A 14,611-nucleotide genomic window follows, 5' to 3' on the forward strand; every position below is an offset into this window, starting at 1 on the left:
TTTTTTTCTGAAATTGAGGACATTTCTAAAAGTCAGTAATTCACACTATTCCTTCCAAACAGCAGTTATCATTTTTATTTCTGTTTATTGGGAAAACAAATGACTCAAAGCTCCTATGAATTCAGAAAAGCTTTTAGATGACTTTAATGTTTTATTTGCCATTGCAGTTAATAAAATATACATTAGAAAAATAGTTTTGGCTTTATATGCAAGATGTACCAAACTGCCTTCAGATGTTCGGTGTACATATGGATTTGTGGATTCTTTATTTTTTTTTTTTTAAAGATAGAGTGAGACAGAGGAGAGAGAGAGAGAGAGAGAGAGAGAGAGAGAGAGAGAATTTTTTTTTAATATTTATTTTTAGTTCTTGGCGGACACAACATCTTTGTTGGTATGTGGTACTGAGGATTGAACCCGGGCCGCACGCATGCCAGGCGAGCGCGCTACCATTTGAGCCACATCCCCAGCCCCAAGGATTTGTGGATTCTTGTGGAAGCTTTGCGCGCCTTCCCCGGGTCTAAGCTTACTCACTGATTGAAAATCTCCTGGCCAGGAATTTGCTTTTTTTCTCAGGGGGTGGGGGGTCTGGCTACATGTAACTGAAGACTCTTAAGTGTGAGTGGCTGGGAATCTGTGTCCCTGCTGTAGGTTATCTGCCAAAGGCGGGCAGAGTCGACTGGTATTTTGCAGGGGGTTTGCACATCTGTGCTTCATCGTGTCATCTACATGTGTGGAAGAAGGGGTGCAAAGGTGTGTGTGTGGGAGACCTGGTGGAGTTGGGGAACCCATGTTAGGGCTGACTGTCACGTGTATCCCTGGCTCAAGAAAGGGAAGTAGGAAACTGTTGGTAATGTGCGTCTGCAGGAAGATAGACAAGTGTCCTGTGCCTTTGTTAGTGATCTAATTCAGGGGGTGGTGATGAAGGGCTTCTCTGTGAGAGGCTGCAGGGGAATCAGAGAGGAGGAAGATGGACTCTCTGCTCCAGGCAGTCACTGTTTCACTGAGGAAGCAGATAAGAAGGCAGTCCCTTGAGTGGTCTAGAGTGAGATTCGCATCCACAGCCCCTGGGCAGGGAACTTAGGTGTGAGCTTCCTTATCTGTAAGAGGACTAACCATAGTACCTACCATAGAGAGTTGATATGAAAATGAAGTTTGCTCATTCGGGAAAAGTGCATAGAACAGTACCTGGAAGATAGAAAATGCTCCGTAAATACAGGTTGAACATATTTAATCTGAAAAATCTGAAATCTGAAGTACTCCAAAAGCTGGTAGTATTTGAGCACTGACAGATGCCACAATTGAAAAATTAGACTGTGGTGGGTCACAGGAACACCTGTGTGTGAAAGAACCTTCAGGCCATGTGCATGGGCTGAGTGTTTGGAGTTGGTCCGTCCCCAAGATATCTCATGATATGCAAATATTCCAAATTTGAAAAAAAAAATCCCAAATTGGAAATTCTTCCTAGGCATTTCAGATCAAGGATATTCAAACTGCAATGGCAACAAATAAACAAAATGCAGAAAAAAAAACAAAGAAAAAAAAAAAACAACAACACAAGATTGTAATGTGTGCCCTGAGAAGCATCGAGGCAGTGTAGCTTAGTGGTTAAACCACAGGCTTCTGGGGCTCAGATCTGGGTTTAGATCTGTCATCTCTATCCACTAATCCTGTGATATCAGACAAGTATCTAAACTTTAGACTCATTTTTCTTGATCTGTAAAATGGGGGTAAACATGTGTATCTCATAGGTTTGTTGTGATAATTGAGTGGTACATAATTAGTGGTCAGTGGTAATTATTATAAGCAGAATACTATTTTTTATTATGGCATAAGGATATTTACAATAAATAATAAATACTTGTGGACACATCAAAAGTTGGGGGGACACCATCAAATTATTAGTTGGGGGCAAGAGTTAGGTTGCAGGGCTGGGGATATAGCTCAGTTAGTAGAGTGCTTGTCTCACATGCACAAGGCCCTATGTTCAATCCCCAGCACCACCACCACCAAAAAAAAAAAATAAGTTAGGTTGCGTATTTTCAGAAGTTGTTTTAAGTTAAGCGAGATTTAGATAGAGAATGCAGGGTAGTGAATGAAGTTATAAATTAACGAGTTGGATTGGTAATGGGTTTGTGGTCAGCGTGCTGTCTAGGATTGGTCTTGGACACTGATTAGCAAGCATGTCTTGGGGGAAGTCACTCCAAGCCAAGGAACTGGCAAGGACAGAGGTGTGGAAGTGGTGGGGGGGAATGTACCTTGAGTCTGCAGAGGGACGCCAGGGACTGAAGGAGACAGAGTGGAATCTACAGCAGGAGAAGCAGGAGGAGGCCCAGGGCTGGAAGACTTGGCTAAAGTCATTCAGCTAACTCTTAGCGGGTACTGACTGGGTACTGTGTGGTGGTAAGTGAGCCCCAAAAGGGTTTTGATCTAGTATATGATCAAGTATATGAAGATAAGAGCCGCATTAGGAAGCTGGGGGTATAGTGCGGCAGGATTAGAGAGGGAAGTTGGGTGGGGGAGAGATCAGCTGGAAGGTAGTTGAGGCAAGAGGTTTTGGGGCCTTGAACCTTCATTGTCACGGAGAGTGGCCAAGGAGCGTGACAGCTGTGGTGTGTGCTGGCAGCTGCGGTGCTGGAGTGCCGTTCCTGAGGCTGAAGCTGTGGCAGGGACTCTGCCTTTTGGTTGTGAGGTGGGGTGACAGGGAAGAGGGCAGCGGGGACAGGGAACAGGTTTGGGACACTAGATCATGCAAGTCTTGGTGTGGGTGCCCCTGGGCGTTCCTAGACAGAGATGTGCAGGTGGTTGGAAAGGTGAGACCAGCTCTTTGAGGTAAAGTGGGGGCTGCAAATGGAGCCCTAGGAGTCCCACATCGGGGGAGAGTATTTGAGGCTCTGGGATCGGATGAGGTGGCCAAGGAGAAGCCTAAGAGGACCTACAGTGGGATGGGGCAGCGGAACCAGCAAAGGAGCAAGTCAGAGCCCAGAAGAACCGGAAGGAGACCTGAGGGAGGAGGGAGGGGCCTGCAGCTCAGGAGCCTTTGCTGGGCCCTCAGGTGTTTTACCTCAGTTCATCCTCATGATCCCCGCGTGAGGGTGACTCTCCATTTTACAGCAGCCAAAGCGAGGCTCAGAGATGCGGAGCTGGGATCCGAGCCCTGAGCAGACTCCAGGGACAGTGGCTCCTCACCTGTCTCCACGCTGCCTCCGAAAAGGAGTGCTGTGTCCCTTGATTATCTGAGTCTGGTTATTGGAGCTACTTAGTGGCCGTGTCTTGTCAGAAGCCAGTAATAATCCTAAATCCTGGGCTAGGGCGGTGGCTCAGTGGCAGAGCACTTGCCTAGCACGTGTGAGGCACTGGGTTCAATTCAGTAGATAAATAAATAATAAAGGTCCGTTGACAACTAAAAAAAAAAAAATTCCCAACTTCTCCCTTATACCAGGTGGGCAGAGGGTGTCCCTGCGGTTGCAGGCAGCTGTACCCTGCAGAGACAGGGCAATGGTGGGTGCGGATCAGGAGAGTGTCAGTCTTCTGTGCCTTCTGGGAGGAACCACCCCTGCAGAGCAGGGGATTATCCCACTGAAACACCAAACTCTCCAACATGTTTCATGGGAATCTTTTCAAAAGCTGACCCTACCTCTCTGCCTTCCCAAGCACAGTGCTTGCGTGTGCTTCAGCTTTCCCTAGGACTCAGGGAGGTCACGATTCTCCTCAGGTGTCACACAGGACTGACACACAATGGCTCCTTCCCTGAGGCTTGCCCCTGCCTGAATCCTGCCTGACTGTTGTGCTTTGGCCCTGATGCTCTCTGTGGGTAGAAGGGGCTCCAGGCTCAGTGGGATGATTTCTCTAGAGAGTGGTGGACAGTGGCTGCCCTGAGAACCCAGAGGCGAGAGAGGTGCTCCCAAGGGAAGGTGGCAGTCAGGGAAGAACATGCACTGCCTGGTTTCGAGTCCCCTCCTCGCTACTTGCTAGGGACGCATTTTACTGATCCACCTTGTTCTTCAGTGTCTTACTCTGCAAAATGGAAGCAATAATGTTGTAAGCACAGATAGTTACTAGGGTTCCTAACCCGAGTGGTCAGGGAAGGCTTCATGGAGGAGATGGGACTTGGTTGGACCTTAAAGGATGACTGGTGGAAAGGACAGGGACCAGCTTTCCTGACGGAAGTATTGCCTGAACCCGGAGTGGTTGCATGGAGTGGTGTATTGGAGACCAGGTTGGTTGTGCCTTATGGGAGATAAAGTCAGAACTGTAGGTTAGCTAGAAGCTTCTAGCAATCTTGACTTCCAGAATGTAGCCCATTGGAAGTTTTAGAGCCAGGCAGATTTGGGTTCAAAGTTTGACTCTGTCCCTCGACAGCAGTGTGACCTTGGGCAAGTTATTCTACTTTTTCTTTTCTTTTTAAAATAGTACTGGGAATTGAACCCCAGGGATACTGTGCCACTGAGCTATACCCAAGCCCCACACCCCCACTTTTTTTGGTACTAGGGACTGAACCCAGGGGCGCTCCACCACTGAGACACATCCACAGCCCCTTTTATATTTTATTTAGAGACAGGGTCTCACTAAGTTGCTTCCTCGATAAATTACTGGGGCTGGCTTTGAACTCATGATCCTCCTGCCTCACCCTTCCAAGCCGCTGGGATTATAGGCATTTGCCACTGTGCCCTGTCCCCAGCCTTTTTTTTTTTTTTTTTTTTTTAGAGAGAGAGAGAGAGAGAACTTTTATATATGTATATATTTATTTAGTTTTAGGTGGACACAACATCTTTATTTTATTTTTATGTGGTGCTGAGGATCGAACCCAGCACCCCATAAATGCCAGGCGAGCGTGCTACTGCTTGAGCCACATCCCCAGCCCCTCCCCATCCCTTTTTATTTTGAGATAGGGTCTCACTAAATTGCTGAGTCTGCCCTTGAACTTGCTATCCTTCTGTCTCAGCCTCCTGAGTAGCTGGGATTACAGACATGTACCACCACACCAGGCTTGCTTCTACTTTTGGAGGTGTGTTTTCTTCTTCATCTCTAAGAAGGACTTTTAGTAATATGCACTTCCGTGAGCTGGGTAGAGGAAACAATACCTGCCAAGAGCCAGGCACACTTCAGGGCTCTGCACATGAGAAGTCTTATTTTATTATTCACTCAACAAACACAGAAATGCCTTTCTCTGAGCCAGGAACTGTGCAAGCAGCTGGAGATAGAGATGAAAGAAACATTGTCCTGTGGGTATTTTCACAGTCCAGTCAGGAAGCAGACACGAAACACAATTGCAATATAGCCTGGATAAGTGCAACAATAATGGAATGTACACGTCTGGAGCTGGCACAGAAGAGTGTGACTGGCTGCTCTCCTGTGTTCGGAACACACAGATGCGTGTTGATTCAAGGAAGAGTCGACTTTCTCGGGCAGCTGTGGGAGGGAAGAGCATTTCAAGCCCAGGAAACAGGACGTGGGGAAACATGTCTATTAGGCAGGTGGGGTGGCACTTGCCTGCAGACCCCGCTACTCGGGAGGCTGAAGCAGGAGGATTGTGGGTTTGAGGCCAGCCTGGGCAACTACGTAAGACCCTCACTGAAAGCAAGAAAGCCTGTGCCTGTGAGGAAAGTGGGGAGAAGCTCGGTGTGGCCAGAGCCTGGGTTGGTGCAGGAAAGGAGCCCCCGGGGACACGTTCAGGCTTTGAAGGGACTTTCCTACCAAGACTAGACCGTTCTCTGGTGAAGTCCAATGAGAAGCCGGCTGTGAAGAGTTTTTAGCAGGGTTGTGACGAGGTGGGACCACTGTGGCCGAGTGGAGGGTGTGAACTGCAGGGTGAAAAGACTGGTTGAAGGGGAATCATCTCAGAGGCTCATTAATGTTCCCAGGAGAAGAGCAGATAAAGAGCTGGCCTGGGGGCTGTGCCAGGGCTGCAGGGTTTCAGAAGGTGGAACCCCCAAGTCCTGATGATCCGTCTGCAGAAAGAGCAGGGCTGTTTGCTGGGTGCCTCGGGGGATCAGGGCATGGAGGCAGGAGGAGAGGGGGAGGGTTCCGAGGTCTGTGAGACACTCAGGGAGCCGCCCGAAGGCAGATGGGTAGGAGGGCTGAGAGCACAGAAGAAAGGCTTGACCCACAGCCTCATCAGGTCTGAGTGTGTGTGTGGATCCCTGCGGGCGTTAGTTAGTAAGATGAGTCTGGTCCCTGTGCTGGAAGGGGGACCAACCAGGAAAAAGCTGTTGCAGACAACCAGCCATGAGGGGCAGCTGTCCCCGGGACAGGACTGCCGTGGAGAGCTGCCGCTGGGTGGCCTCCTCTTTTGTAGAGAGGAGGCGGATGAGCCGCAAGCTCATCAGGAGTGTGGTGAGGCTGTTATGGAAAGTCCCACGTGAGGGTCGTGAGGGTCTGTCGGTGGGCGCCTGGCTCACGGTTACCTGATCTCTCTGAAGCCTGGCAGCGTGAGGCTCACCGTGGGAGTTCAAGGAGAGTTGGTTGGAGGCAGGACAAAACACGGCACGGATGCTTGGTTTGGGGCTGGGGTCGTGAGCATGGCCTCGGTGGTAGAGCTTAGAGGCCACAGAGCTGTGGAGGCAACAGGTGGGGATGTGGGACGGTCACTCAGAAAGGATTGGGGCTGCAGACGCCCCATGGGAGTCCCTGAGCCACCAAAATGAGCTGTCCCCAAGGAGAGCGGGAAGAAGCAGGAGAATGAGGACAGGGGACAGAGCCTGGCACAGCGAGCTAGGAGAGAAGGTCTCTCAGTGCTGACCGCGGGGGCCAGGAGAAACCCAGCTGCCTGGTTTCAGCTTCCCGAGCATGGCATGTCACGTTTCTGGCAGGTGGAAATACCTTTTGGAAGATCTGCCGTGGTGGGTTATCTAGAGACCTGCCCACCTCCTTGTTTGCCCAGGTGCTGGTGAGCTGCTTGTGCTGACTGGACGGGGCCGTAGCAGCTGAGAGCGGAGAAGCCCGTTGCAGCAGTCCTCAAGGGGCCCCGGGGTTTCCTGAGGGTCCCCTTCACCAGCCAGCTCTCCCCATAAATGTGATGTGGCTGTTTATTTAAGAAAATCATTATATACAGAGCATCCGAGGATGTACGTGTCAGGCAAAGAAGCTCTTTGTCATATAGAAATGTGTTTGTGGCACGCGGAGGCTTGTGTGTGTCCGTGTGTGAAATGGGTGAGAGACAGGGAGAGACACTGGGATAGAAAGGGAGTGGCGTTCATCCCAGGGTGTGTGTCGCAGTCAACTGGAGGGAGTGTGGAGTGGCGGTGGCTGGATGCAGCCCTGTTATGTATTAGATTGCTGTGCAGGTATTGATATTTGCATTCAGCTTCGTGTGTGTGTGTGTGTGTGTGTGTGTGTGTGTGTTGTGGGTGTGGTATCAGAAGGATAAACAACACTGTTTGTTTTTGTGATACAGCTGCCCCCCTCAGAGGGCATGAGCAAATAGCACAAAATGGGCTTGGAGGTGGGAGGAGATTGTGTGTGCGTGCGCGTGCCTGCATGGGTGTGCACGTGTGTGTGCACCTACACTGGGTGTCTCCGTGACTGCCCTGGGGCCTTCGTGCGTGTGCGTCTTTCCCCGCGGGTTGTGTCTGCTGTTTCTCTCCTCTGCCTTTTGCTCTCTCTGGGGGCTCCCAGGAGGTGGGCAGGTAGCAGTGTCAGGAGTCGGGGTGCCTGGGTCCCCTTCCAAAGCAGGCTGGGCGTGGTCTGCTTGAGGAGCTGCTTCCATCCTCCCTCCCACCTTCTCTTTACCCATCTGATGCACTTCAGGCCAGGCCAGGTCGGTGGGGGGGGCAGTGTGGTCCACTTGACCTCCGACCCCTGAGGTGGCCATGCCGCCTGGGTCTGCCTCCCGCTGTTGGGAAGGCATTTGTGCTGACAGTGGAGCCAGAGCCAGAGCCAGAGCCAGAGGGGTCTCGGAAACTGCAGCCCGGCCTCTCGGCCTCTCATCTGCAGGAGGGAGGAGGGGCCTGGAGAGGCTGAGTGACAGGATGGAGGTCACATGGCACTTTGGGGCAGAGCTGGTTCCTGACCATGGACTGTCGCCTTTTTTCCCCTGGGCTCTGGGGGGCTGTGGGGTGGTTGGATTCTTGTGTGAAAAGCCTTCAGGTGTGAGTAGCGTGAGAGCTGAATGTGCCACTGGATTGCTAAGTGCTTATGTGTGTCAGTGTGTCACCGAGCGTGAGTGTGTCTCGGGCAAACCCAGCGAGACGGTTACTGGTGTGAGCGTGTCCCCATCTGTCTCTGAGAAGCCGTGGAGGGTGGGGAGGAGCCTGCTGCTCCTGCCCAGCCTCCCACCCTCCATGTGACCTTGAGTGGCCACTGCCCTGGCCTGGGCCTCGGTTTCCTGAAGTGCAGCACAAGGGTTGGGTGTGAGGCACGCGGGGGCTCCCGACCCTCCTGGACTGGCTGACTCTGTGTGTGATGGGCTCAGAGGGCGGCTCTGCCCCTGCCCCATCCCCAGACCTTCTGGGTTGGGTGGCCTGTGTCGGGACCTGGATGGGCTTCGGGACCTGGGCCCCTGGCTGCCCTGGGAGCTGCTGGTGGTGGTGTGGCCTGCATGCTAACAGCCCTCCTTTTTCTTCTCTCTCTGCCTCCCGCTTCTCTGAACCTGGCTGGCTGTAGAGGAGCACCCTATGGAAGGTGAGTGAAGCCTCTCGGTCACTGGGGTAGCACCTCTGTCACCATGGGGGTCCCAGGTGAAGGGGTGTCGTCGGTCACTCAAGGGCTCCCTCCCCTGCCTGTGCTTGGGCCCCTTGGAGGAAGGCTGTCTGGGTCCTCCCTTCTGCCTGGGCTCCACTTCTGCTGGTGGGGGGCTGCCAGGTAGCCTCAGGCCCTTCCCTGGCCCGTGTCACTTCATTCTGACCACGGGCCTTTCTTCTTCCTGGCAGGAATGGGAAAGGGATCTTTGGGAAGAGCTGGACATGGGGGTGGAGGGCTGTGGGTCAGAAGTGTGCGGGGTGGGTATCCTGCTTGCCCTGCCCTGCTCAGGATGCACAGAAAGGCCTTGCCACCGGGGATGGGGGCACAGAGCCGCCTCTGCCCCTTGCGTGGGAGAATCCGCCCCTCTGCTGCCCAGCTCAGGAGGCCAGAGTGTGGTCGGTCGAGACTGCAGGCTGGGTGGGGGCCTGCCACTGGTCAGGGCATGTGGGTAGGGGCAGCTCCTCTGCTCCGATCAACCCCAATCGCCCCTGGGAGGTGAGGACCGGGGCCCCCTCATCCTACCAGTCCCAGGGCAAGGGTGGCGCAGGCTCCTCCCTGGGTCTGTGTCCATTCTTTCCCTGCCTTCTTCTATTTGACCATCTTTCTCTCTGCTTTTTCGTCTTTTTCTCCGGGGCCCGTCCCTGGACTTCTCTCTGTGTCTGTCCTTCCCACGGCTCTTTCCAGGTTTCTATCTTCCTCTCAACCTTTCCTTCTAGCTTTGGTTTCTCTCTGTTTCTTTTCCTCTTTGGGGTGGACTCAGATCAGGGAGCGGGAAGGCAGTGTTGAGTGGTCTGGGCCTGAGGGCTGGGCTGCAGGGGAGTCATGTGGACCACTGGGGAGGGCAGCAGGGGGGTGCAAGGTGAGGCCACCTCCCAGTCCCACCCTGCTCCACACTCTCCTGTCCTGGGAAAGCAGGAGTGGGGGGATGTGCCAAAATCGCTGGACCCGGACCCTGTGGGAGGAGCCGGGCGACTGCCAGGATGCGAGTTCCTGGGAAGGAAGGTGGTCAGGCCCTTGGCCTGGGTGTGAGTGGCATCCATTTGTCCTCGTGCTGCCTACGGTTTGGCTTGTCTCTCCTGGTGTCTTGCCTTCTCGGGGCTCCTTAGGTTGTCTGGTCGCAGCAGCAGGCACCTGTGTGTGCACATTCATACAACTCTGCTGGTCAATGTGCCCCTGGGTGTCTCTGCACGTCTGTGAACATGTGCCCGTGTGCATGTGGCACAGTTGTGTCCTTGTGTGAGCATGCTGCACACCCACACGTTGCGTCTCTGTGCTGTGGCCCGCATCTTTCTGTGCCTGTTGGAGCATCCATGGCTCTGTGGTCCCCATCCGTGTCCGCGTCTGTGTGTCAGTGTTTACTCTGTGTGCTGTGTGTGTGTGTGTGTGTGTGTGTGAGTCCGCGTGTCTGGGTGGACGCAGCCTTCTGAGGGCTGGAGATAAGATTTAGTGCTGATGTGACTTTTACTTGCTCTTGATGTCATGTCTGCTCCGGAACAAAGGGAGAGATGGAGGGAGGAAGAGAGAAGAAAGCGGGGAGGAAGGTCGGAGCCGAGAGCCAGGGAGAGCAGGTGGCTAAGTGAGGAGGTGGGATGAGGGCTTGTGGAGGGAGAGGCAGAGGAGAGGGACCTGGATGGAGTGGCGGGCTGCTCAGAAGTGGCCCGGAGATGGGGGCAGAGGAAAGGGAATATTTAGGTAGGGGCCAGAAGGAAGCTGGGCTTGTGGACAGCGGGAGTGAGACCTGTAGTGACACCTAGACATTTCCTTGGGGTGCCTGGCAGTCTGCTGGTTTAGGTGTGGTACTGTTGGGGCCGCGTGCCAGGGCCATGCAGGTGTGTATGGGAGGCTGCGTGTGTGAGGGTTTGCGCGTGCGCACACGGGAATGTGGCCTCTGTGTTCTCTGCTACGTGTGTGCCTGCTCGTGTGTCCTGATCTTGCCCTGTGGCCATCTTTCTCTTGATGGCCGTCCACTCAGGGGTGTGTTGGGGGAATCAGGGTGAGATTGAAAGTAGGGAGGGGGTTGGGCAGGTTGGTGGTAGTTCCCAGGGGCAAGCTGAGGACCTCCTCTGCGACACTGCACTCTGGACCCTGCAGCCCCCCTTTGTGGCTCTCAGGGGTCCTCTGTGCCCCTGCCTCTTCTCCATCCCTCCATGCTGCGACACTGTGCCTGAAGGCCTAGCCTCCTTCAGGAGCCAGGCGTCCTGCTCCGCAGCCCCCACCAGCCTCCTGTCTCCTCCTAGCCTTTTGCAGCAGGGAGAGGAGACCCAGAAGCAGCCAGATAGTGCCCTAGGAGGAGACCTAGGGCAGTGCCATCCATCACTGCTGGCCTCTTCTCCAGCGGTGGAGGAGGAGCTGATGCTACAGGTGGACATGGGCAAGAGAATACCCTGGTGGAGCCCCGGGGCCAGCAGGAGGGAGCAGATGCAGATGGGGTGGGGGAGGAGACAGACTTTAGGGAGGGAACCCTCGGGCCAGCTGGGGCTGAGCCAGGGGTAGACGGGAAGGGAACCAGGGAACCGGCCTCCCCTCACCAAGATGGCTGGCTCTGTCACGCCTGAGGGAGCTGAGCAGCTGGTTGCCGTGGTGACAGAGGGAGAGTGCCGCATGCTAATGAGGCTGGCGAGGAGCTGGGCAGCGGAAGGGTCTTGGAGGGTAGAGACCCCGCTCCCCCCAGCAGTAGTCAGGCCTGCAGCGGGCAGAGGGTGGGTTTCCAGGGCCCCTGGCCCCTGGATGGGGTTGGGCAGAAGCCTGGAGTTCCAAGAGTGGGACCAGGGGTGAGGCTGCTGTTGACGGGGAGGGAGAAGGGTTCAGAGCCTGGGACCTGGATTTAGGGGGTTTGGAAGAGGTGCTAGTACTTCTTGGGGACAGAGTCAGTGGCAGGGTAGGGGGCCTTCAGAGTAAGGAATAAGACAATCCAAATCCTGGGGTCCCCACCTGTGCTATGGATGTAACCTGTGTGCCCCCTGCCAAGAGCTGTGTTGTCCTCAGGCCACCCCCAGCAGCTGTGGCCTCCTCCCCCAGCTGGCTTCACACCATAGGGAATAAATGAGCACCACCCCAGAGAGGTGGGGAAGAGGCAGCCCAGACCATGCAGGGTTGGCCAAGTCTTTGGTCCTGCTTCGCCCCTCCTGGCCTCCTGGACCCCAGGGTACTGGTCCTCAGCTCTGCCCCAGAGACACCCGTAGCCCTGTGGCCTAGATGTGTCCATCCTGGCCCGTTTTGTAAGGTGCACATCTCATTGCCATAGCAGCTGGGGTGGCTTCCTGGGGTGACAGGGGAGCTGCAGGCTGTTCCCTCCCCCACTCTCTTGACCAGACCCCACTGCTGGGAGGCAGGGTTGGGAAGGAGCTGAGGTTTGGTGAGCTGGCTGGTCATCTCAGGGAGCCATGGGGCCCGGTTCTGACAGCCTGTCCAGGGCCTGGGGTCCTGGTCCAGCGGGTTGGGTTCTCGACACTCTGCCTGAGGAGGGTGCCTGGGGTGGGGCTGGTAGAGCTCTTCCCAGGAGCCACGGTCATCCTGGTGGAAATCCTAGTTGTCTTGCTCAGTCCATTTTCAAAATTCAGCTTTTGGTTTATCTCAGAGAGGCCCTGGCCAGAGACGGGGATCCGTGGAGTAATTTAGGAAAGAGGTGCTTTGACCTCTCAGAGGGCTGGGCCTCCTGCCCAGGGGCTTGGTGTCCTCTTGGGACCTTGCTGCCTGACTCCCAGGCCTTCCTGTGGAAGAATCCATACCTCCCCTCTTTGCTCCAGGGTTTTCCCAGACTCAACCTCTTTCTGCTCTAACCTTGACCTCTGAGCTCCAGTTTCCTCTTAGAACCCAGGTGTGGGGGTCCCTGTCCCCCATATAGCAGTGGATGGGAGGGAGGGAGGGTGAGGCCTGGTGACAAGTCTCTGCAAACCCCGCTTGGGTGGGAGATTCCTTTAGGCCAAGCTTCCTCCTACCCACCGCCTTTCCCCCCTCTCTGCCAAGGTCACAGGGGTCGTGGGGATGGGTCCATGTGTGAGGGGGGTGGAGGCCCCCTTGCCCGCTCAATCCCACGCTAACAGGACACTCTCTCTCTCTCCAGGTGGCTTTGATTTTTGTGTCGTGTTTTATTTTCTCTTCCATCTGAATCGTTTTTCTCGTTGACCGTTTTTTTTTCTCTCCGCCTCCCGGAAGAAAAAAAAAAAGAAAAAAAGAAAAAGGAAAAAGCAGTTCTCCCAGCCTCATGCTTCTCCTCCTTTTCCTTTTTTTTTTCCGGCAAGAAGAAAAAAAAAGAAACCAAAATCCCCCCCCCGCCCCCCCCCCCCCCCCCCCGCAGCGCCCCTGCCCCCCCTGGCTCACCGCTCACCCTCCCTCACGCCCCTCTCTCTCTTTCTCTCTCCCCCTCCTGCCCTCCCCCTCTGTCTCCGCATCGGGCCCCTTCCCTCAGCTTCTGGGCTGGGGGCTCTGTCCCGATGTCTGTCACAAGTTAAAAAGGGGTTTTTAAATTGTGGCAGCAAAAGCTTTTTTCCTCCCTTCTCTCTGGCTGATTTTGATGACTGTGTTTTCTTTGTTTCTTTCCCCTTCCCTTTCTTTTTTTCCTTCTTTTTTTTTTCTTTCTTTCTTTCTCTCCTTCCCCTTTCCAAGGTCCGGCTCACCTGACGTTAAACAGCGAAGGTATGGTCTGAAGTTTTGGTTTGGTTTGGATTGGATTGGATGACCCCCAACCTGCGCCTGGATTTTTCTGTTCTTCTTCCTTCCCCTCCCTCCTCCACCTGTCCTGCCTCCTTCCTTCCTTTCCTACCCAATCCTCTGCCATTTCTCTGTGTTATTGGGGGGTGCGGGTGGGGGCGGGGCCATCCTCGTCTGTGCGCTCCCCTCTCGGCCTGCCCGACTCCTCCATGCGCCCTCATCCCACCTTGGTTTCTGACATCAAGAGATGTTTGAACTCCTGCCGTTGTCTCCAGTCCCTCTTTGCGTTTTCCTGGTAGTGTATCTCGCTTGTTTTCTTTCTCATGGTGCTGTTTTATTTCCTTCCACTCATTCTGATCATCCTTTCTTTTCTATGAACCCAAGTAAACAGAGAAGGGCCTGGGCTGCGGACAGAGTTGTGCAGCCATGTCCCATGTTCCTCCTCCCCTGCTGCTGCTGCGGGAGGCCCCTGACTCCAGAATGGGGAGGAAGGGGCGGGGGCTGGAGGTGTAGGACCCCTGTCTTCCACAGTGTCCCATGTCCACCTTCCCCTCCTGCCTTTTGAATGGCTCGTGACCCTATTGGACGCATGAGAACCTTGAGGACCAGAGATAAATTTGACTTGCTAGTGATTGCACAGCCCCAGTTGGTAGGACGCTGGGACTCGTCATTTAATTTGGGCCTCCCTTCAGCCAAGTCCCTGCCCCCTTTCAAAGCCCTGGTGTCAAGAAAACCTGGGGACAGAACCTAGGAGTCTTGACTGGTGCCTTCCGTCTCTGGCCTCCTCCGTCCTCCCTGTCATTGATTCTTTAAGAGCACAGGAATTTGACCTTCCAGGAGCTTGGGCACTGCCGTGCGCACCCAATGTAGCTCTCTTTTGAGGGTCAGGGTGAAGTCCTTAACTGTGGGCAGGGGGACCCACAGAACCACACCTGGACTGCAGGGAGAGACTTCTGTAGATCTGAGATTGGGGATGGGTTTAGGTCTGGGTAGGTGGAGGCCTAGGCTCCTTGCAGGGATGGGGAACTATGGCAAGAAGTGTGGGGAGGCAGGAGGAGGTGCCCTGGCTGGCCCATGCACATTCTTCTTGCCTCTCAGTGATTGTTTTTGGGGTGCTGGCTGTGGCTCACCTAGTTATCAGTGATCCCAGAAGGCCCTCCCCACCTCCAGAAAGTTCCGTAGCACAGATGCTAATACAGTTTGAGTTTTGGGGATTTGGGATTGGAGTCAGTTAGAGCCCAGATAGGAGTTGTTCTCCTGCATCCCTGGGACCCCCTTATCC

At 54.3% G+C, this 14,611-nt stretch overlaps 1 protein-coding gene across 36 annotated transcripts in view; it reads left to right on the top strand.

Moving 5' to 3' along the window:
• Positions 1–14,611, top strand: part of Nrxn2 (neurexin 2) — a 105,244-nt gene that overhangs the window by 13,192 nt on the left and 77,441 nt on the right. For 29 of the 36 annotated variants that reach the window (XM_078045689.1, XM_078045710.1, XM_078045702.1 and 26 more), the window contains exons 3-4: positions 8,602–8,619; positions 13,285–13,314. In XM_078045689.1, the coding sequence (XP_077901815.1) occupies positions 8,602–8,619; positions 13,285–13,314 (48 nt within the window). Of the gene's footprint in view, positions 1–7,234; positions 7,284–8,601; positions 8,620–13,284; positions 13,315–14,611 lie in introns of those variants that run through there. The other 7 variants (XM_078045694.1, XM_078045695.1, XM_078045704.1 and 4 more) reach the window with 3 other exon arrangements.

The sequence above is a fragment of the Ictidomys tridecemlineatus genome, chromosome 4 (assembly GCF_052094955.1).
Source record: "Ictidomys tridecemlineatus isolate mIctTri1 chromosome 4, mIctTri1.hap1, whole genome shotgun sequence".
Taxonomy (NCBI): Eukaryota; Metazoa; Chordata; class Mammalia; order Rodentia; family Sciuridae; genus Ictidomys; species Ictidomys tridecemlineatus.